The 24,244-nt window shown below is 29.5% G+C and overlaps 1 protein-coding gene across 3 annotated transcripts in view; it reads right to left on the bottom strand.

The window, feature by feature from the left end:
- LOC107437210 (protein-tyrosine sulfotransferase 1) overlaps positions 1-24,244 on the bottom strand; it is a 55,278-nt gene that overhangs the window by 24,594 nt on the left and 6,440 nt on the right. For 2 of the 3 annotated variants that reach the window (XM_087156955.1, XM_043043141.3), the window contains exon 3: positions 4,825-4,977. Coding sequence is in view for 1 of the 3 variants with exons in the window: in XM_043043140.3 (XP_042899074.1) it covers positions 4,825-4,977; positions 17,675-17,696 (175 nt within the window). In the remaining 2 variants the exon portion in view is untranslated. Of the gene's footprint in view, positions 1-4,824; positions 4,978-17,674; positions 17,913-24,244 lie in introns of those variants that run through there. The other variant, XM_043043140.3, reaches the window with a different exon arrangement.

Here is a 24,244-nt window from a genome sequence, read left to right as displayed (position 1 = left end):
GACTACTAAAGTTCTACTCCGTAGCCTTGTAACTTTGAACCAATCCAGAAGACAAGGAAACTCCTGGATCAGTACCCCCAGAGGTTTGATTTGTTATGGGAACATGGAGGACTTTGAGACTCGACAGGTTTAACGTGCATCGGTCACCATTTACTACACGGGGAGTCTTCGGCCCGGCGGGGATCGAACTCACGAACATGGGTCCAGCGCCCTACCGACCAGGCTATCCCGGGTTTTTCTTAAATATATATAATAAAAAAAAATCTAGAAATTTTTATTAAGTATTATAGGTTAAATCTCTTGTCGCTTTTTTTTTTTTTTTTTTTAAATGTTACCTCTGTCTTACCTACCGCTCATGATTCTCTCTTTCAGAACACAACACCAATAGAATGAAGAAATATGAAGTTTTTCACATTTTTAAAGACATGTTAAAGAAACATTTTGAAATGAATATATACTTTTACATTAGTTTAGATTAATTTTATATCTAAGAAGTTTTTCTTTTTTGTTTTCCGTCATGCAAGAAAGTTTAGCGAAAATTGTATACAGTGAAATTATATTTTTTCTACAGCCATATATTTCTAGGTCTCAAAATGTGTAGCTCGACTGACCGGTCCACTTGATCCGCCCCTCGGCTTTTTGTTCTTGCAGTCAAATATGAAATTTTTTTTAAAAAGTGTATTGCTGGATTAGATTCACATAAAGAATAATTGCAGGTATCTAAAAGGCGACTATTCATTCTATGTATTTCAAAATATGCCCATTATTGAAAACAATGGGTCAATTTTTTGTTGATAAAACATATAATTCGACACCTAACATGAAACTTAATATGGTTTCAATTCGAGCTATTTTTAGAAGTATGACAATCTATTTTCAATTAAAAACAAATTACCTGTTCCAAAAGAACTTGAGAAAGTAAGTCTTAAAAAATGTTCGTGATGGAATAAAAGAAAGAAGTTCATAGAAGATTGAAAATGTGGTAATGTATTCTTCATATGCCACACTTTCAGAACACTATGCAATATTTAATCAAAATAGAAAGTATGAAAGGACTAGTTAGTAATATTTCAGACAGCATTCTTTATAAATGTAGAAACGATTTGTTACGAATGGGGTGGTACCACGAACTAAAACATAAATAAGAACGAAATGTGCAATTTATCGGTTGAGAAAACAAAAACGTACTGAAGGAATGAGATTATTATAACATTTTTGGCAACAGTGATACGTTTTTAATCGATCACAAGTCTTCCTTCGATCAAGAAAGGGTCAAGCTATCATTCAGCAATGACACCACACTTGTCAAACGATCACCTGAACCATAAAAAAGATAAGTGTGTATCGGTTTCGATTCACTTCTTTTCACATACCAAAAATCAATTTCGCTAACAACCAAAACATTGTTCGCAGCACGTTATTTCATAATAAAGATGAAAAATGGTTGAATCACAAGTTGTGAAAAATGAGCAAGAAGCTTTCTGGTTCCAATATTTGAAACTACAGCAAAAGTTTTAATGTCTGGTGAAATTTTCTGAAATTAGATAATTCCCCTCTCGAGAAGCGGAACAGCAAGAATTTTTTGATAACGGTGATGTGATAGGTAAACCTAAGGAAAATAGAAAAGCCACAGTTTGAAAGCTAGTTAAAACAAGGCTTTTTATTTTATTCTATGGTTTTATTTAAAAACGAACAAATAGCTTAAAAAAAAAGTCAATTTGGTGAGATAATCAGATTTAGATGAAAATTATTGTAATCAATAAATTAACCATGAAAATTATTCAAATGAAATCAATTAATTTTCGCTTATTTTTAATGGACTCCAACCACAGCAGTGGAACAACTTTTAAAATAATAAAAAATTGGGTCATAATTTTATTTTCACTAAACTATGACTTTTCTTTGTATCGATGTCTTCCGTTATTACACAGGGCACCCACTGGCTATGAATTGACAAAAATTAACCTTGCAGTTATGAATAATAGTTCGAATTTACAACAACATTTACCACGAGAGCTTTCTGAGGTTTTCTTTTCCATGTAACGCAAATGTGGGTTATTTCCATCAATAAGTTCTCCAAAAAGGATAGTTTGTTTCAAAGCTGGATCCAGGAGCTTCCTTGTCTTTTGGGTTCAAACTTACAAGGATACAGAGTTGAACAGTGATAGTCGCAAACCCAGAATTTTATCGAGTGTTCAACGCCGTTAAAAATCAAGTCTTCGAGCCACGGTAGCTCTGGAAATAGAGCGTTTGTCTCTCAATGAGGTGACCCAAGTTTGAATTTAATAATGACTGGTTGATACAAATTCTGCTCTCGATCACGGTGATGACGGAATATATTGGCAGATGGATCACGGGTTAGAAACCCCTTGCCATCGGGTTAAGAGTGGGATGTTTTCAGAATTATCCTCTCTGTGTAACGCATTTGTGGGTTACTTTCATCGAAAAATTCCATCACGAAGGCTTGTTTGCTCTAATGCTTGATACATGAGTCTTCTGGGATGGGAACAAAATTGCAAGGATACGAAGTTGAACATTGATAGTCGTAAACTCAGAATTGGATAAGCTGTTCAACGCCGGTCAACAAGCCTTCGAAAAACAGCCTCAACATGATTAATTAGGTAGCTCATTTAGTGTGTGTGTTCATTTAGTGTTTCAAGTGTTTTACTGAAAAAATTAGTTCATCAATATTAACTGATACTACAATTAATTCACCGAAAATTCCTTTCACTATCATTTTATCATATCATCTATCTTCACTATCATTTTAACATTCAAATTAACTTTAATAAAGGAACTAATGATCAGCTTCGACTCCTGTATGGCTATGATCTCTGCACCATGAACGTCAACCATGAGAAGAATTTGATCCTTGAGGCACTAGTAGGAATACCATTATATTAATCTTTATATTTTTTAGAGATGCAAGCTTAATTGGAGACTATAACAAACTTTTCATTAGAGGTCCTCTTCCTAAACCACGATAACGACCCTTTTTTAACTGCGCAACGGTGGAGGCAGCATTAACATGGGTCAGTGACATAGTCATACATCGAAAAAAGGGGCAGCTTCTGCTGTCAAAAAGAAATCACTGGAGCACCAATAGATAGAAGTCTGATATGCTCCATTGCTTCAGGCATTAGCTGGTCAAAATGCAGTGGCCTTCAGGCCTAGAGTGGCCCAAGAAGGAGAAAATTCGCCGTACTCCGCCCAGGAAGACTCCCTCGCCGCGATGAGGCTGCCCGAAGTATTTGAGCTTTATAGCCCAAGTTTTGTAGGCTGGACCAGACCAGTCTTATTCCAATTGAAAAAAAGGTCCCCAACCTGTTTGAAGTGTGCTGGTCATAAGACCACCCCTGACCATATTGTACTAGATTGTCTTCCTGACAAGATCTTTTCACAAACCCAATTCTAGCATTAGACTTTCTTAAAACTGGATTTCATAGACTTGATTTAGATGCAACATCAACATTCTAATTAAACTTTCCGATGTTACAATCATTTCTATTTTCATGATACATATGAACAGAAGAATGATACATTTTAAAATTTCTTCGTTTCTCAAAATTTAGAATTTTAAAAGTGCGTGTGGAATTTTTCTTCTTTTGGTAGGGCTGAGTTCTCGAAAAGTGTCATTTTAGCATGTTCAGCACTCTAAAGATTTCTACAGTTCTTTAAATGCTCAGAATTGCACTTTGAAAAGGGTAAAAAGAAGGAAAAAAAATGTTTTTTTTCCCTTCATTATTTTATTTGAAAACAAATACTTAAATATTTCGCTTGAACTTATTTGACTGCTGATATTGTTAATATCAGATTGTACAGTGGTTTTCACATGCTACAGAAATCGAAGATTAATTCGAGATTACAAATAATAGTCATCATCTAATGATATATTTTTCATTTCCAGGACTCTATCTCTTCCTGGTGACAGGCAGACCAACATTTGTTTATCCCGACTGGCCAGTGGACACCTGAAAAGTCTCACATTTTCTGCTAATCAAAAGATCTTTCCTCTTTGCCCTAAATGCCAACAAAACCAGGCATCACCTGAGCACTGTTTAGGGCTGGACTGGAATTACATTCATTCCTCTCCCCTTTTAGTTTCGGACTTCCTAAATGTCAACGGATTTATTGATCTGGTCTGACTCCGTCAGACCAGATAGGAATTAGCAACAACAACAACAACAACATAAATGAATTTGACCACCACTATATGTAAAAATTACAAAGATATAAAAATATAATAGTCTTTACGACAGCGAATTTCAACCAGATCAAAATATAATATATTTTTGAGTAAAATTGCTTTTCGGAAATTGTTTTACTACAACCTGAAAAATCTTTTCTCGGAAAGAGTGAATGTTGGCAGACACGGGTGTTATACATAGAGAAAAAAATATAGAGATGAAAGGAAAGAACAATGAAGTGTTAAGAAGAAGAAAGTTAGAGCATAAAGGATAAATGGCGAAGAAGAAAGACATAAGAAATTAGCATTAGGGAGAATATGAATGGAGGAGGGAAAAATTGATAAGTGGGCGAAGGTAAGAAAGAATTATAAGATGGATTATCAGAAAGAGATAATACATGGAGATAAAAGGAATATGGATAAATAAAGGAAAGAAAAAAGATATACAAGAACATGTGTGGACATGTTCTTTCCTTCTTGAAATGAAGGAAAGATAGACCTAAGATGAACAGGAACATGAATAGATAAAGATGGAATTATTAAACATAAGGGGCTGAAGGGCATAAGAGAAAATAAGGAGGAACATGACTGCATAAAGAACATGAGTGACGGGAAAAAAATAAAGATAAATTACTTACTTGATGAAGAGTCCAAACAGAAACGAAGAAAGGGGTGTATGTAGGGTGTTAATTCGCACACTTCACTCTTCTTGTCATTAACATTGTTTTCGTTCTCATGGTGGTTGGGATCAAGGCCGTTGACACGGTTACGGGATTTTGTACCACCACGACCTATCCAAGAGAAAATATAACATAAAAAACATAGGAAATATAAAGAAAGTATTCACTGGTCATGAAAGAACATTTGGATAAATTAGTTAATGGAAATTTATGTAAAGCAGAGTATTTTTGATTTTTAGGTCGCTACTCCAATTGTGGTCACATAATTTAAATTTTTTGATCGCAAAAAAATTGCTAATTGCAAGTTACAACAAGTAAAAAGCTATTCACCTTGTACTACCCGATAAGGGCATACAAAGACATTGAATAGATGAGAAAAGCAATATAGCCCTCCCAAGCCCCCTCCCTGTATTTATTAGAACTAAAAGAGAACTTTAAATATACATAGATAGAAACGACTAAACAGAGATTATTCGAATATACAAAATTTAAAATCAAGCAACTACATCGGTAAGAATTCTTCATCATTTCAAATCAACTAAGACAAACGCCAAGCAAATCAAATTGACAATATAAGCTTTTTCTTTTAAAAATAAATAAATAAATAACATATAAAGCGCTAAAAATGAAATGGTAAGTCAAAAAGTTAAGTAAAATGTGAAAACTAGCTAAAATAGAATATAAAAAAATCGATCAAAAAATTGAAAACAATGTAAAATATCGATTTTGTCTAAAAGTCACTAATTAACCAAAGAATAACTATTGAGAAAGTCTAAAAGGAGTGCTGAAACTTCGTTATAAAAACGCAAAATAAAAAAGTTTAAAAAGTCCAGATATAAATGGCAAATAAATTTTTAAACCGTGGTTTTGAGATAAGTCGACATTTAGAATTTAGACTTTAATTATGAGATTTAGATTTTTAATGTAAATCGATTTTAATAATTTGCATTTCACGTTATTTTGATTTCTCTAGATTAAAGATGTTTTCAGTTTTTCATTAAAGAAAATAATTTCCTTGAAACATTTAAAACTAATGTTGAAAAGTTTTCCATAAAATCAAAACATTGTTGACTTACCGTACTGAGGTACAAAAGAAGTGACCGACAAATTAAACGACTATGATCTAAGTTCATTTTGTCTAAAGCTAATTTTTTATGTTTAAAACCCATAAAAATATTCTGAAAAAATGTGTGCCTAAAATTTGTAAGAAACCATAGTAAATTATTAAATAATTACATATGCTTTTATTATATATATTTCTTAAATTTATAAAACAAACTGTTGGATGATTATTACGATATTGCAATGAAAAAAAATGTACTTCAGATAAAGGAGGAAAAATTATTTGATTATTATATAAATCATACCAAAATTTTTTAACATGAAAATTATCAGTTTTAATACAAATGGATTCGTAGAAATTAATTTTCTGTTTAAAAACTATTAAAAAAAAACTTATTTGCTAGTTAATCTATTCATCAGAGATCATCAATAAAATTTTTTATTTAATTAAAGATGCAAAGTGTCAACAGAAAACATGTTTAAAACCATAGAACCGATTGATTTTATATAAGCCATTTTATTTATTCATTTATTGAAAGTAGAATTAAATATTTTATGGCAGATAAAAACCAACGAAAAAAATAAATTTTATTAAAAATTCTTTTTAAAAAGTACTTAAACATATATACAACTTAAAATATACAACTATTACAAACGCAGACATTAACGTACTATCAGGTCTTTTTTCTACTTTGACCCTGTAGCTTACAGTATGAAGATTAATTAGGATTATTCTTTTCAGGGCAAATTTACAACCGTTTACTGCTACCTTCACAAAGTCATTGTTTGATAAAACGCACACCTTCTATATTATAACTAATTCAGTTCTAAAGCTTTACAAATAGGGTTTATGTTAACATAAAAAATGTCGCCAAAATCATACTATTGGACGAAATATTTGTAGTTAGAAATATTCACATTCTACCATTCATATTATTACATTAAAAAGTAATCGGGATTTTAAAAATCGTGGGCTACCAGAAAAGTGATTAACAAAACCACGTGGATTTACGAAAACATCGTGACAATTCGAAGGCGTCTAAATGAGTTTACTTTAAAGTGCAATTCAAGCTTAGAGAGTAGTAAATATAGCGTATTAAAGCTACCGTTTCTTTTTTTTTTTTTTTTAAATACAATGTGGAAATTAGTAGCAATAATAGCAAGAAAAAAATCAGAAAACCGCATGAATTTCAGATGGGATCGTCGCACAGCGAACACCTCAAAAGATTGATTTCTCTTATAGTATTTGATTCCAGGATCGCGTGACGTAAATCAAAGAATATACACATAGGGGAAGAAGGCTAGCTTCCGCAGACATAATGTAAACTAGTCACCCAAGATTTGTCGTGGTCCCTGTGTATAAAGGAAAAAATAACATTTTGGGGCACGCAGCAATTCTTGAAACTGCTTTCCACTCTCCTCTCCTCCCAACCACTACTGGGGTTGGGGAAAAGAAAAGTTTTTTCTTCTTTTTTTTATATTTATTATTGGTTTGTTCTGCATTTTACACTATTGATAAACGGTACAGTTTTGTTAATGAAGACATTCCTTTGAGAATACATTAATATCATTCATGTTGATTAAATCAGGTAACACATTTTGACAAAAAAAAGAAAAAAAAATGGTAGGGAGAGTGGTATAGTTTATCTACGGTAAGAACTCCCCCCGCCACAAAGTCTGAGGCCGTCTGCTGCAATGGAAACAAGAATAGCGCATTTCAGGGATGGTAGCTTCTCTTCACTCTAGGGCTAACACAATAGACTGAAGAAAAAGATTCCATTTTTCTCGCCGACTCCACACCCTTACTTGAAATAGCTATACCTCGTTACTAGACGAATGGTTAGGGTCTAGATGAATGGTTAGGGGAGTTCTTACATAAGACAAACTACAGCATACCCAACCATGCATGTAGAGTTTACAAACAACCGGTTCACAGGTGACGTACCTCCTGATAGACTCTTTGCTTCTTATGCGCATACTCTAGATTTTAGTATATAAGATGCTCTGTTAAATATGAGTATGTTGCTCACCATGTAAGTTTATTTTCTGGTATAACATACCGAATACCTTTCTGTATTCTTTGACTTAAAATATACCGTAAAAAAAGAGAAGGGGAAATCTTAAAAACTATGCGACGTTTAAAAACCTTTAAACCTAAAAAAATATTTAAAATACTTAAAATATATGATATTATGTATGCTGCTCTATGTATAAATGTGCACAATAATTTATAAAACCTTACATTATGTACAGTCCGCAAAAAAAAAAACGAATCACCCTGAATAACTTTCGTTCTACTGATCGGATTTTTACGAACTAAGTGTCAATCTTAATGGTTCCTGGGGGTGACCTCAAATATGCTAATTAATTAGTGCTAACTATTAATTAAGTTACGAAATCAGACACAAAAACGTACTTTCTCTGAATAAACATGCATTTTTTTTTACATATTTGGATTTTTTATCTTCAAAATATAGGGGGTAGCCGCAATCTGGGAAATGTGGTCCCCATAGTTTGGTCAGGAGAGCGATTCAAAGTTCGTACCCCTTAATGTTAATTTCGCTTTTTGCGTTTTCAGTCATATTTTCAAAACTAATGAAGCAATTCAAAAAAAATTGCACCCACTCATAAAACTCATTTACCCAAAGATAATTTCATGCAAAAAATAATTTTTAATAATTATTTATTATTTTTTATTATTTAATTAAAGTGAGGATGAAAAAATATTGAATTATAAGGTATGAATTTTTTTATACCATATTAATCTACATATTTTTCAATTGAAAAATCTAAAGTTTCAACTGTTTTTATTTATTAGAAGCTGAGAAAAATTAAAATTAATTAATTTTAAAAAAATAATTTGGCGACAATAAAGAAATAACTAATTGGGGCGATTAATATTAAAATGTGATAAACTTGGGAGGAACTTGACTTCGCGCGCGTAGCGTAAAATTTCATTCATATTTTTTTTCGCTAATAATCGTTTGCTAATCTTTTTATTTTTATTTCTTTCACACTATAAAATACGATGTTTCTTTTTCAGTCATTTAATAATTTATTTGCAATTTAGTAAAGAATTTTGAATAAAAAACACTTTATTCAACAAATGTCTAGTTTTAAAAAAGCGTGCTTCTGATAGAATACACCAGATTGTGCTTATTTAATGTGATTATTTTTTATTTTTTTTATTTTGTTTTTCAATAACTGATACAATTTCAATAATATACATGCGTATGCATAGATTTGGAATAATATATTTATCAATTTCTTGAATATATATTTTATAAATATTAATAAAAATACGTAGTCAACATTTTTAAACATCTCTCACAACATCGCAAATTTCTCAACATCTTATAGGGTAAACTAAACAATGAAGGAACACTTAAGCTTAGCTTGCCTTTAAAAAAAATTCATAAAAATTTCAAAATTTGTAATTTTAGCTAAATGATGGTGTCGACATATTTGTTATTAAATGCAAATTATGTAAAAAAAGTTAGATAACTTACATAATACTGTTTTAAGCTTTTGGTGGTTTAAATAAAAAGTAGTAAGATGACCAAGTGAAGGAACAGTTCCTACCAGTGAATAAACACTAAATTTTCCAGAGAATGAACACTTAATTTTGATAATGTTTGATGCTCGTTAGGAATCCATAGGCCACACAAATGTCTAAAAACAAGATTTTTCTTGGAATTACGACCTATAACCATAGTTAATGTGGAAAATGTTACTTTTTTTCAGTCATGGAATGGAAAGTAAAATATGTTTGAATACATAATTTTAAAAAAATTTTTTTCATTTTTTTCTCACAGTTTAATAGTCCGTTCTAAATTATGAATGTTTATCATTGTGTAATCTGATGATGTTTTTATTATTATTATAATTCGATCATTTTTTTGTTTAATCTTTTCCTCATATTTTTTAAGCTTTTTTTTAAATCTTTTTAAGTATTTTTTTTCTCTTCGTCATGAGTAATTTATTTCTTTTTCTTTTCATTTAACCTTCCTCTTTTTTCCAAATTTTTGGCCAATGTAAATGTATCTTCGAAATTTCTTTTGATTTTCCAGTTCCATTTCCAGAATTCCTCACTGGATAATAAATGAGAAAAAGGAGTTTCGAAGTTTGAGTAAAACCCATCTCTCATTGACTTATATCTAGTAGTTACTTATGAAACCAATCGTTTTTGCAACTAACAATGCCTCAAGAGGACTTATCTCAAAATCAGTTTTCAAGATACTTTCATTATTAATGTTAGTTGTCTCAGCTTCAGAGCCAAAATTTGATTATACAATTGTTCTTTTTGAAATAGATTCTTCAATATTGAGAAAAGCACAGACTATTGGATATTTGGGAGATTAAACTTTCCTGTCAATGTTCCTTTAAAAATTTGCAACATAACTTGTGAGATTTCCTTCTCAAGCTTCTGAAGAAATAGCGCATCGTTACTCTCGAAGCATGTGTTTTGTTGATAAGTTGTCTTGCTCATTAACTCTTGGTGTCTGTTTTGCATGCATTTGTTACAGTCAACGTTTTCTACATCGAATGAAAAAATATCGCATTTCATAAAAGCATTTTAACTTCATCAGTTGATGCCTCAAATCTTATTTAAAAATGGATGTAAAATTTTCTAGACATATTGCTTTACAATTCTTTTGTTTTCAAGATCTAACGAGATTTCCAAGAATTACGTAGAAAACTAAATCAGAAAATTTGTTTTCAGGAACAAAACTTGCTCAGTTTCAAATTGATATGAGATTTATACCTATCCAGAAGAAGCAAAATATGGAATTTGATTGCATTTTTAATTAGCCATGGGTTGAAACAATTGCAATATATTTGTAAAATGTTGCTGCGGTCATCGTTTCATTTCATGAATAGCTTTTTCCAATGAAATATGTAGCAGGGACTGATTCTGTAATATCTCAACGAATTCTTCTGTAAGGAAAAACTACCAATGGAGGTAGTTTTTCTTTCCTAGGTACTTTAGAATATAAATCCTTATAATTTTTAAGGTCGCAGATTTTTCCCGTTTAAGGGCAGTATTCAACTCTTGTTTCATTCGCATTGTAAATGCAATCACTTTATAAAAGGATGCCAGGGCTACTTCCCTCCTAAAGATTCTCTGAAGTTCTTAAAACCAGTATTTCGAATATTATTCTCTAAGGGAAGTTTTGCCTTTTGAAATTATCTTCGCATTGCACTGAGTTATCGGTGGATGTCACCTTAAAAAAACTTCACCCATTTTTCACCTAGATAAATTGTCTTTAAATGGATTTTTTCTACCAGTTTCCGTTAGGACAAAAAGAGACGGCAATAGGATAATAATTTAGCTAGTTATTGGCACAAAGTCCTGCAAAGATTCCATTCAAGCTTTTATTATTATATTTAGTTGTTATATTTGGTTAATAAACATAGTTTATTAAGGTGTCTAAGGTATGATGTAATAACTAATCACTACATTTATAAAGATAAATAATGAATTAATTATTATTATAATTCTTTAAATAAATTTAGCAATAAAATTTGCATATTTAAATGAAATTGTTATAGGAACTATTCATACAACATTTAACTGAATTTTAGGAGTCCTCTATGTCGCTGAACTACTAATTATCCATGTAAAAGCATATTTCACACATACTATTCATTCACTGGGAAATCTATTCTCAGTGAAGGAACATGCCTGTAGGAAGGCATGTTCCTTCACTGAGAATACACTGAGAACCAGTGAAGGAACATGCCTGTTCCTTCACTGGTTAGAAGTTGTTTTTTATTTATTTTTAACATAATTTTGATTTATAATATGACAAAAGGTACAAGAAAATTAAAATTTTACTTTTATTTTCATTAACTTGAAAAAATCCCAGTAAAGGAACATTTGTTTATACATTGGTTTTTCATCGTTCGGTAATCCAGTTAATAAACACCCCCTAATCTCAGTACTTGCTTCTGTTATGATGCTTAAAATAAATAAAACGTAACTTCAATGACCATATTCTGAATTCTTTTTTTCACAATGAAAAGAAAATTATTATATGCAATTAATTGTAGTTTAAACGGATAACAACAAACACTGACCTTATAATTTTGTCAAAGAAACAAGGCGTTGAACAGATACTAACAAATTCAAAACTTTTTCCAGAGAAGACTCAAAGACCAGATAACTAAATGCATTGTTAGAGGACTTCCTATTGTTAGGTAGTAAGCTACTCTTACCAATCAATCTAAATTGAAACGTTTAAAATCTTATTTCTAAGAAATATCTATGAAATGCTCCTTCATTTATTGGTTTACCCTATATCATCCTAATCTTAAAAGAAATTTCCGGAAGTGTATCACAGAACTATTTTACCAACTATTTAATAAAATTTTAACATTTTAAAATTCTTATTCTTTTCCATTTTACGTTTATTATTTCTTCATTAATATACTAATAATTTTTTTAGAACTTTAATTTAGATTTTCTTTAATTTAGGTTTCCTTTTCAAATTATAGTCAAGTTTTTTTTAAAGAATTATTGTCTGCTAGCTAAGAATAAAACCTTGTTAAGAAATTAAAAACATTCAGCTGTTTAAAATTATTTAATGCAAAACAGCTGATTATTTACTTAGCATACTATTTTTTTTGAAAAAAGAATATAAATTATTGATTGTCTTTTTTTTTGTTTCTTGTGACTTCAACTTAGATTATCTAAAATAGTGTTGATGTTTTATAAGTCACTACAAAGAGGATAAAGATACCGAACATAAAAAGCTGTGGAATACGTAGCCAATTTTTTTAGTGTCTTAAAATATCTCAGTATCTTAAATGTCGTCCTACTATCTTAGTTGTGAAATTAAATTTTTAATTATCTGACCACGTGTGATTCACTAATTATTTCATTATATCTTTTACTCTTTATGATACCAAGTAGATTTTTTTTTCCTGATAATATACTAAACTATTTAGTTTAATTTTTTACTTTAGCATGATTTCCAAGATATTATTGTAGTATAATTTGTTATCAGGAAAATGCCTTAATTTGTTAAGCAGGAAATACTAAAAATTGAAATTTGTAAGGATTCCGAAGCTGTGCCAATTTTAGAGTCATCTGATTTTTAAAAAAAATGCTATAAAAAATACACAATTTCCGACCTTATTTTAATAAAAAAAATTTAAAAAAAAAACGTGGCATGTAGGCTAACATACTTTTTACAGAAACTGTGAAAACTAATTTTTCCTATATTTCGTCAAAAGAGGATAAGAATGATATTGCTCCAAGGGACCTACTCAATAATTTCGCTATTTCCAGAATGAAATCTGTTTGATCGAAACATATTATTCCTTGAAAATTAAAACGAGGGAAAAATTAACTTTTATTACTTATCTAAGCTTATTCCATTTATTTAATGATAGTGGTATTAAGGTTAAGGATATGCGTCGGAAGCCCCGTTTATTATTATACTATAAATGCATTAAATCATGTAGCTTGAATAATTTATTTTAAGTAAATTATTTAATAATTTTAAGCAAATAAGGGTGTAAAAATAAACTCGATCGAAATACTCCGAAAGTATACCCTGAAATATATGTCGAATAAACTTTGGAATCGATATATAAAAAATACCTTTTCAAACAACTTCGAGTAGGACGGAAACGCTAACTTGTTTAAAAAAGTTGTCCTTGTTACTATTTAATTTCGATTCCTGGTACTAGGGGACATTCCATTTTCACATTCCACTTTTGAAATTTCAATTGTAAACGGAATTTTTTATGACCTTAAACTAAAATGTTATGGCTTGCAGCAAAAAAAAAAAAAAATTTTTTTATTGCATTAATTTTTTTACAAAGTAGTGAATTATTTTTTTTTCAATCTAAGAACCTGTGCCTATAACATATGTAAAACTTATTTTAATATCGAGTGAAATAATTTAATATGTTGTGTAACTAAATGGATAATCCCAAGAAACTGAATCGAAAATATAAAAACTTCATTGATTTAAAAAAATAATAGATGATAATAAAAATAGACATGTTTTGAGCGTCCAATAATAAAAGTCACAAGTTATCCAAGCCTGACAAGTCTTGAGAATGGGCGATTATATTTGAAAACTCGAAACATGTCGACTTTTACTTCCCTCTTCATATGTTTTGAAGCCAGTTGAGTTTTTATCGTCAATTATACTGTTTTACATTTGGGTCTTGATTATTATTTTGATAAGGATTTTACACTAGTTAAAGTAAACATATGCATTTCAATATTTTATCAGGATTCATATGGTCTTTAAAAATGTAAGAGCATCAATATTGCAAAAGTTATATTTAACTTAAAAATTAACATTTTGACACCAGATATTTTGAGTTAATGAAATTAAATATTTTATCTCTTAAGTTTTTGTGCCCCCATTTCAGTATCTTAAGGATCTTACGAGCTCTGTTTAAAAAGAGATCATCAGATATATATAAGAAAGCAAAAATAACCATAGTAGCAGTATTTGGTGGTAAATGTAGCTTATCGTAATTGAAGAATATGCTGTGCGACATTTTATGGTGAATTTGCGAACGTATAAGTTTCAGAATGTATCGAAACATGAGGATGCTATTTGCTAATCATCTTTATCCAAAGGAAACGATGTAACCTAAATATCTAGTAGAATGAAGCGATTTTTTAAACAATGAATCCTACAATTTGCAACATATTATTTCAATATCTTATTCTTAAACATAACATATATATAATCTACATTTTATTTTTCAAGCACTTTTTTTTCTTCAAACTTTCTTGCCTAGAAGACTCGATTAAAGCTGCAAAAATGATTATCCCTAAAATTTTGTATATAGCTATAATAAGTTATGCTCATTTTATTTTAGTAAAAAATCCTCGAATAAATATAGTAAAAACAGTGTAATCTAAATAATATCAGATAAAAAGTTCATGTATTTAAATTCTAAAAACTATCATAAATAATTTATAAATCGATTCAAATTTACTTTTCAAAGGAGATTAAAATAATATTTTTTTTTGCTTTTTGGACAGAAATCCCCTAAAAAAATTGTTTATGGCCTGGAAACTTCGAGATATTTTCTATTAACAATAAATTAAGCCCCTCCGAGCAATCACTGAACATTATTTCAATTTTTTTACTATCAGAGATTGGTTGCGTAGCAACCTAGTAAAATTAAGCACTCCTCTTTTGAATTAGTCAATGGGTTATCTTAAAATATTTATTTGCGCAGGCGACTTTTTTTTGGCGGTTTTCTGGACTATCGCCAAATATATAAACCTTTATTGCGGCCCAATTTACCACCCAATTTTTTTAAAATTTTGTCTACCCCCACTAATTCAAGGGTCTAGATTCCAAATATGTAAAAAAAAATATATGTTTATTCAGAGAAAGTACGTTTTTGTGTCTGATTTCGTAACTTAATTAATAGTTAGCACTAATTAATTAACATATTTGAGGTCACCCCCAGGAACCATTAAGATTGACACTTAGTTCGTGAAAATCCGATCATTAGAACGAAAGTTATTCAGGGTGATTCGTTTTTTTTTTTGCGGACTGTACATAATTTATACATCGTTTTGCTTTAACTTTTTCACGTTTGTTCACAATTATATTATTGGACTAATAAATAAACATTCACGTGTTTCTATTCAGACAACTAAATTTCGATTGCTAATGTGAGTCATATTAATAAACTAGTTTTGTAAAAAAAAGTTCTTATATTCTCCCATCCTTTTAAAAATTTTCTACTGTGGTAGCTGTTCGAAACGATAAATAAATAACTATATTGGAGTCGATAGGATTAGTAGCTTTGAGATTCTGTATTCTCAAATTGATTCCATTTGTATAGGATACTGTGAATAACCGAAATTGCTGATAATCACATAGTCGCTTTAGTAAATGTCCGAAATATATACTAGGTCTACTTAAGTGCCACTACCCGGTATGCATTTGCCCGGTATACTCTACATCAAAGTTCTTTTAAGGTCAAGTGCCACTCCCTAGTAGGCATTTAACCGGTAGAACACTGATGTTTCGCCTAATCTATCCTCAGCAGATATTAAAATATCGAATAAATATAATAATATCAACGAATAAATTTATATAAAATCGGATTTAACAAATATTTCTGACATTCACCAAAGCGACTATGTGATTGTTGACATTCGCCGGGTGAAAGTCGACATTCTCTTGATTTCGGACTTTCACGGCAACATATATATATCTGAACGCACAAATGACATAACAATCTTAGAATAATGATTTAAGAATTATCATAAATGGAACTGACAGTCTCTTCGACACAGAATGGTAAAATTTTTTTATCTAAATTTTAACGTTTCTTTAATGTTCATAACATTTGTCACAAATTCGAAAGAATTCTGAGAGTAAAACGAAGCTTAAATCATCTTTTTCTATGAACTTTAAAATACTGAATATTGAAACACTATTCTAAGAATATTTATTTTCTGTTTACAATTTTATTCTAACAAAACCTTAAAATATTTATGAAAAATTTCTTCTTCTAAATCAGTCGAGAATTAGTTCTGTATATTTAAGTTGATTATTTTGATTTTTTAAAATTTGCATAAATTTTAACAAATAATTTTTTAAGTTTCACAAAAAATGTACCCCTTAAAAAAAAAAAAAACCTGCTTATTAATCTTCCGAGTCACTGGAACGATTTGTAAGTTCTTTTTTTAAAAATAAAATTCCTTGATTTGAAAATTCACTAACATGTTTCACTGATTCGCAAATTCATTTTATTTTATAACCGACGTTAAACACCCGGCACAATTCTGAGTTTACGACAATCAATGTTCAACTCTGCAGCTTTGTAATTTTGAACCCAACCCAGAAAACAAGGGAACTCCTGGATCACGCATTGGGACAAAATAGCCTTGGTGGAGGACTTTAAGATGAAAATAAAACACATTTGCGTTATATGGAGAGGAAAACCGCGAAAACTCACAATTTTCCCAAAGGCAAGGGAATATAACCTAAGTTCCGCTAACCACTGAGAATATTTTACGTCAGTACTGTTGTCAGTGGTTCAGAATTCGTACTAGCCATCCATCGCTGGGATTCGAACTTAGGTCACCATATTGGGAGGCGAAAGCTCTATCCTCTCTGCTGCCGCGGATCTATCAAATTATTAGAATAATGATTTACTGATTCGCAAACTCATCAACATGATAATTCATTGATTCGCAAATTCATTAACATGATTCATTGATTTGAAAATATACCGATTAAATGATTCGCTAACTGAGTTGTACGCCGTGAAAGATTCATTTAAACGTTAATTTATTAATATACTGATTCACTAATTCACCACATTCTCCATTCATTGATTCGTTCTTTTCCCCTCTTTCTTTATTTACCAAGAATTATTCATGACAACGGTCGCCATAGACACACGAAATCGCCTATAAAACTGCACTATTGCTTGTAAAACAATTGCCGGAGCGATAATATAGCTTGTAGAATAAGATTGAATATTAAGTTCTTAGAACAATTTCCTATCATTACAATTACCATTAAAATTTTAAATTCATTATATTAGTTATTGTGTTTCATCTGATTCTTGTTTTTCCTTTCAATTCCACTAATTCGCTACAAAAAAGTTACTGCTAATTCGTTTATTGCTATTTTCTACTGTTATTAACTACTTATATTTTCTTTTGTAAATTACAAGAGTTTGTAAACAAAAGAAACTTGCAACATAAAATAAATACAAAAAACAAAAGGAAACTTACGATTTCTAGCATTTGTAGCCATTTTGCTGTCACTTAGTTTTTATAATCCAAATAATAAGTAATTACCACCAGTGAATCAGTAAACACATAAATTGTTAAATTATTAGACAAATATTTGTAGAAGAAATCCAATCATGATCAACTTTCACGATGTTTTCGCCTCTTTAATTCAATTTCTATTTTGGCAGAGAGAATTTTCACAAAGCGACTTTCTAAGATGGAAGAACCCAAAAGAGGCAGAATAATGACTTACGCAAAAGGTTTGACCATCAATTAGGAAATAAAACAGCCATAAAGTTCGAAAAGCTATTCAATTTTATAAATTGCGTTTATTCAGAGATCCATAAAAATAATATAAATACATTTAATGAACTACAGAAGAGCTTCCTTTAAAACTAGAGTTAGAGTAGAACTTCTTGCTGCACTAAGCCTGAAAAGTATAATGATAGAAAGTAACGAAGATTTTTGCAATTAGCCTGGCACATTGAAAAATGGCGGAGACTGTTTACGATTAGCCAACGACCTACATACTCTTCCAGAAAATAACATTTAGTCAGATCAAAATGTATTTTATAATTCCGAGCAGGAATCATTGAAATTTGCATTGTTATCAGGCACGCAGTTGCAGTAGAGAATTTAGTGCTTTAGCTTGTAGAAAATTGGTTTAAAAAAAATCGATTGACAATATCTAATAACGATCGATAGGAAACGATTGAAACTTGCATTATTATCAGGCACGTAACTGCAGTACAGAATCGATTGTTTTAGCTAGACGTAAAGTGGTAAAAAAAATGACGATAAATTTTATTTGTAGCTATCATGAAAAGATTTAAACTTGTACTGTTATCAGGCGTGCAACAATAATAGTGAATAGAGTGCTTCAGGTAGAACAGGGTCGATTGTCAAGATGTGACAATATCAATCTTACACACACTAAAGTAAGTTAATAAAAATGTAGCAAAAACAGAATAGGCTATTAAACATAAAAAAAATTAAAAAAAGTTGAAAACCTTTGATTTGAAATACCACACTTAGAAAAATCGTATAACTACAGTTCTTTTTATGGAGAGTGATGTATCCACCAAGGTTAGATTTCAAATCATAAGATTCAGATTTGAACACAACTGACTTGTCAGTTGTGTTCTGATTGAACTTTAAAAAGTTCAATTTGCCTACCGTTAGCAAACTAAATACAGTAGTCAATAACGTACCTTTTTATGACTAGTAATTAACTAGGATCTTTTTTTAATTAAAATATTTAACTAAGAAGAGTTTTTATTTTCATTCAAATGAACAAGTTCTAACACAGAAGCAAAGCAAAAACTTGTCAGAATGATAAATTTAAAGATCTTTTTTCTTTCTTTCCAAAAGTGCAGCTGACAGCTTCTGGGGCGCTCACTTATAAGGAAGTTGTGAATAAAATTGCTAGACATAATAAGCAGTTGTTTAAAAAAAAGTTGCTTTTTTTTTTTTTTTTTTGAAAATATCTGTGCTACAGATGTTTACCAAGATGAAACACAGAATATCAACTAGTACTTCTTTAAAAAAAAAAAAATCTGTTTAACGTTTAACCTTTTTAAAATAATAACATGCCTAACTTCCTTTTATTGGCATAAAAATGGATGCACTTGTAGCATATCAAGTAAATTACAAACATTGATAATATTTTAAAAAAAAAGAGTTATAGAAATAATTTTTGTATTGAACAATTAACGAAGCAATAGCAATAAAACTAAATTCAGCCTCAAATATTAAAAAACTTTTTCATAAAACAACTAGACGGCCTCAGCTTGCTTTTGCTCACCAACTCATTACATTTCTATTGACATCGATTATTAGTGAGGTTTCTAATCAAATGTTTATTGGCTACATAGAGAAAAGAAAAAGGAGGAGATGGTATCCTTCACAAATTCTCATTGACCATTTTGTTGTTTCATCAGTAGTTTGAAAAAAAAAAATATGTATTTCTATAAAACTAAATTTTTTCCAATCATTTCAAAATATTTACAAACTTATGTTACCAATTGATAGTTTCTATAAAAATTTTTTAAAAAAATCTAAATTAGTTTTAAAGTAAAATTTTTTTTTTCAAAAATTCTTTCATGCTGAGTTTTTGAATGCTTGTCTTCCTAGATTTTACATTAATACTAAATTAGTTAATACTTTAATCAAATTAAATGATTTCATAAACTATATGGAACAATACCGTATCTAATGGAAAATTTACGATTTTCAAATATATGAGGCTATAAAGCGAGAAATATTTTATATTAGATAATTTTAAAAGATAAGATTTTTACCTTAAATCTATTCACTCTTAAGAATAATAAATTATTATTCACATAAATATATAAATATTATTTACATTTAAACAGTCGCATGCAGCTTTCGTAGTATTAAACTATACATTAAACCGAATCGAGCGATGATAAACAACAATAAACTAAAGAAAAGTCATCTTAATGCAGAACAGTCGCATGCTGCTTTTATGGTATTAAACTCTGCATTAAACTATAAGTATTTATAATAACAATAAATTAAAGGAAAAATAATGCAATAAACTGTAAAGGATTCAAAGATAAGTAACATGAAAAATGGATTATAAAAATATCGATTTGATGCCTGTTGATTTCATGGGAGAATTTATTTTTAGTATCAATAAAAACTGAAAACTTATTATTGTTGAACTGAGCTTATTATTGTTGTAAAAGGAACATATTTAAATAACCATCTAAGGATTTTTAAATCTTACGTTCCGATAAAATAATTAGGATTTATATGGAGTTTTTGGTGTGAGGACTTTAGAAATAGAGGAGCATAGATTTCTTTTCTATTTCGTCTAAATGTTAAATAGTAAACTGTATAACGATTAACGAATGATAGTAGAAGTGGACTTGTGATTTCAGTATTAGAAAAGATATTTAAAAAAAATATTAAATTTTCATGATTATAAATTTTTTTTTAAAATTCACCAGCAATGGGACCCAGTGCAAGACTTCCCCTACTCTTGCAAAATCTCTGCAAAATAGCAACTAAAAAGTAATGGACTTAAATAATACCTTGGAAAATGCTGCAAATTGTTACTATCATGTCTCTATGCAGTTCATGGCAGCAATTTTTCCATTGCTTATAGGGGTGCACAAACTTTTTGAATGAAGGGCCACTTGCACAGCAGGTTGACTAACAAAGGGCCACACGCATATTTTGTCATGTTGGTGGCAATCAGCAAATATGATATTTTTCATATAAACGTTAGTGTTCTAAACCAACTGTTCCCCATATTTTTCGGCTGAGGAACCCTAAATAATTAACCTTCACTCGGCGAGAGCCTGATTTTATAAATAAAGTTTTTAAAATAATTGTGAACGTTATAGCCTATGAAAGACTTATTTTTAAAATATTTAATTAGAGGAATGAAGATTTTTCATTGTTTTATCATGAATAATCTTAAATTAGATTTTGCGTCCAACAGTTAAATTTGTAGTACATGTGCTTTATCTATTCTAGTTATAAATTTTTTTTTTGTGTTTATATATATAATCTGAAAATGAAAAAATAAAGCCTAATTATAGTTTACGTTGAGAAGAAAATCTAAATGTTCTGCTATCAGTGTTGAAAATGGTTATCAGGGAAACATTTCTTGATTAAAGAATTAAATTATTTTATTTTGAATTGAAAAGCGTGATAGGAAACATTAATACAATATTTTATAAATGCTTATTCTTTTCATCATTTGTTCAATTTAGTGTGGCTGGAAAGATATTTTCTTTTAAAAAATGTCACTTCGATCTCATTGGCATTTTACTTGAAATTATTTCAATAAGACAACCGAAAGATTAAATAAATAATGAATTATAGGTTAGGTAGGTATAATCAGAGTTTTTAAAACTCATTACTGGCTCTAAAAAGTACTAACTCAGGTAACCCTTTTAACTTTTCAACGGAACCCTAGGGTTCCGTGGAGCACTTTTTGGGAACCGTGGTTCTAAGCACTAAATTTTTAAAATTCACTCTAAAATGAAAAAACTTGTACTTTTTCTTAAAAAAATTTCCCTTTATATATATATATATATATATATATAGATAGATAGATAGATAGATATATAGATAGATAGATATATAGATAGATAGATATATAGATAGATAGATAGATATATAGATAGATATATAGATAGATATATAGATAGATAGATATATAGATAGATATATAGATAGATATATAGATAGATAGATAGATAGATAGATAGATAGATAGATAGATAGATAGATAGATAGATAGATAGATAGATAGATAGATAGATAGATAGATAGATAGATAGATAGATAGATAGATAGATAGATAGATAGATAGATAGATAGATAGATAGATAGATAGATAGATAGATAGATAGATAGATAGATAGATAGATAGATAGATAGATAGATAGATAGATAGATAGATAGATAGATAGATAGATAGATAGATAGATAGATAGATAGATAGATAGATAGATAGATAGATAGATAGATAGATAGATAGATAGATAGATAGATAGATAGATAGATAGATAGATAGATAGATAGATAGATAGATAGATAGATAGATAGATAGATAGATAGATAGATAGATAGATAGATAGATAGATAGATAGATAGATAGATAGATAGATAGATAGATAGATAGATAGATAGATAGATAGATAGATAGATAGATAGATAGATAGATAGATAGATAGATAGATAGATAGATAGATAGATAGATAGATAGATAGATAGATAGATAGATAGATAGATAGATAGATAGATAGATAGATAGATAGATAGATAGATAGATAGATAGATAGATAGATAGATAGATAGATAGATAGATAGATAGATAGATAGATAGATAGATAGATAGATAGATAGATAGATAGATAGATAGATAGATAGATAGATAGATAGATAGATAGATAGATAGATAGATAGATAGATAGATAGATAGATAGATAGATAGATAGATAGATAGATAGATAGATAGATAGATAGATAGATAGATAGATAGATAGATAGATAGATAGATAGATAGATAGATAGATAGATAGATAGATAGATAGATAGATAGATAGATAGATAGATAGATAGATAGATAGATAGATAGATAGATAGATAGATAGATAGATAGATAGATAGATAGATAGATAGATAGATAGATAGATAGATAGATAGATAGATAGATAGATAGATAGATAGATAGATAGATAGATAGATAGATAGATAGATAGATAGATAGATAGATAGATAGATAGATAGATAGATAGATAGATAGATAGATAGATAGATAGATAGATAGATAGATAGATAGATAGATAGATAGATAGATAGATAGATAGATAGATAGATAGATAGATAGATAGATAGATAGATAGATAGATAGATAGATAGATAGATAGATAGATAGATAGATAGATAGATAGATAGATAGATAGATAGATAGATAGATAGATAGATAGATAGATAGATAGATAGATAGATAGATAGATAGATAGATAGATAGATAGATAGATAGATAGATAGATAGATAGATAGATAGATAGATAGATAGATAGATAGATAGATAGATAGATAGATAGATAGATAGATAGATAGATAGATAGATAGATAGATAGATAGATAGATAGATAGATAGATAGATAGATAGATAGATAGATAGATAGATAGATAGATAGATAGATAGATAGATAGATAGATAGATAGATAGATAGATAGATATTGTGGGGGGGGATATAGATTCTAACAACAACAAAAAACTACTGCTAACAGAATAAACATAAAAGAAATACATATTTTAACTAAAGAAAATTTATTGAGTTTAAACAAAATTAAAATAAAACCATAATAGTACAAAATAAAATTCAATACTTATTCACTATTTCAGATATCATTTATATTTCTCGAATTATATAGATGTTTCATAAAACTTAAATAGGAAATGCTACTTTTTCGCTTTAACCAAAAAAAAAAAAAAAATATCACTTAAGCTACAAACAAATTAATAAAAATAAATTACAAACAGTGAGCAGTTTTAAAAATTTGCGTTCTCTTCCAGATTTCGAATATTTCAGGTAGCGGTAACATTGTATTAAAATATCGGGATCCTACATACCACGTGCAAATGCATGGCACTAACAGCCGAAATTTTTTGTTTTATTTACGATGAAATATGCACAAATAAATAGTATCGAAAAGTGATTATATAAATGCGCGTGTCATAATATCATAACAGTTAAAGTAACGAAATCCTAGTTAAAATTACGTGGAAAAGCACTGCAATAATTGCACCAAAACAAACAAAAATTGCTAAAATATACGATAAAATCAACACAAATAATGCGCGACAATAAGTAATTATTTAGATGCATGCTTTAAAATTTGCATTGAGCAAGAAAAATCAGAATTTTTAAAACCACGTGGGACTATCGTTAAATTAGCGGGAGGGGGGACATCGTAAAATCAGTGGGAGGGGGGAATATTGATAAATAATTTGGGTTTACGATGAAATCTGCAAAAACAAAGTGCGACTCACGTGTCGTAATTATATCGTAGTTAAAA

The sequence above is a fragment of the Parasteatoda tepidariorum genome, chromosome 2, assembly GCF_982258835.1.
Source record: "Parasteatoda tepidariorum strain Cologne lab strain chromosome 2, Ptep-v5.0, whole genome shotgun sequence".
Taxonomy (NCBI): Eukaryota; Metazoa; Arthropoda; class Arachnida; order Araneae; family Theridiidae; genus Parasteatoda; species Parasteatoda tepidariorum.
This window is presented reverse-complemented; position numbering and strand designations above follow the sequence as displayed.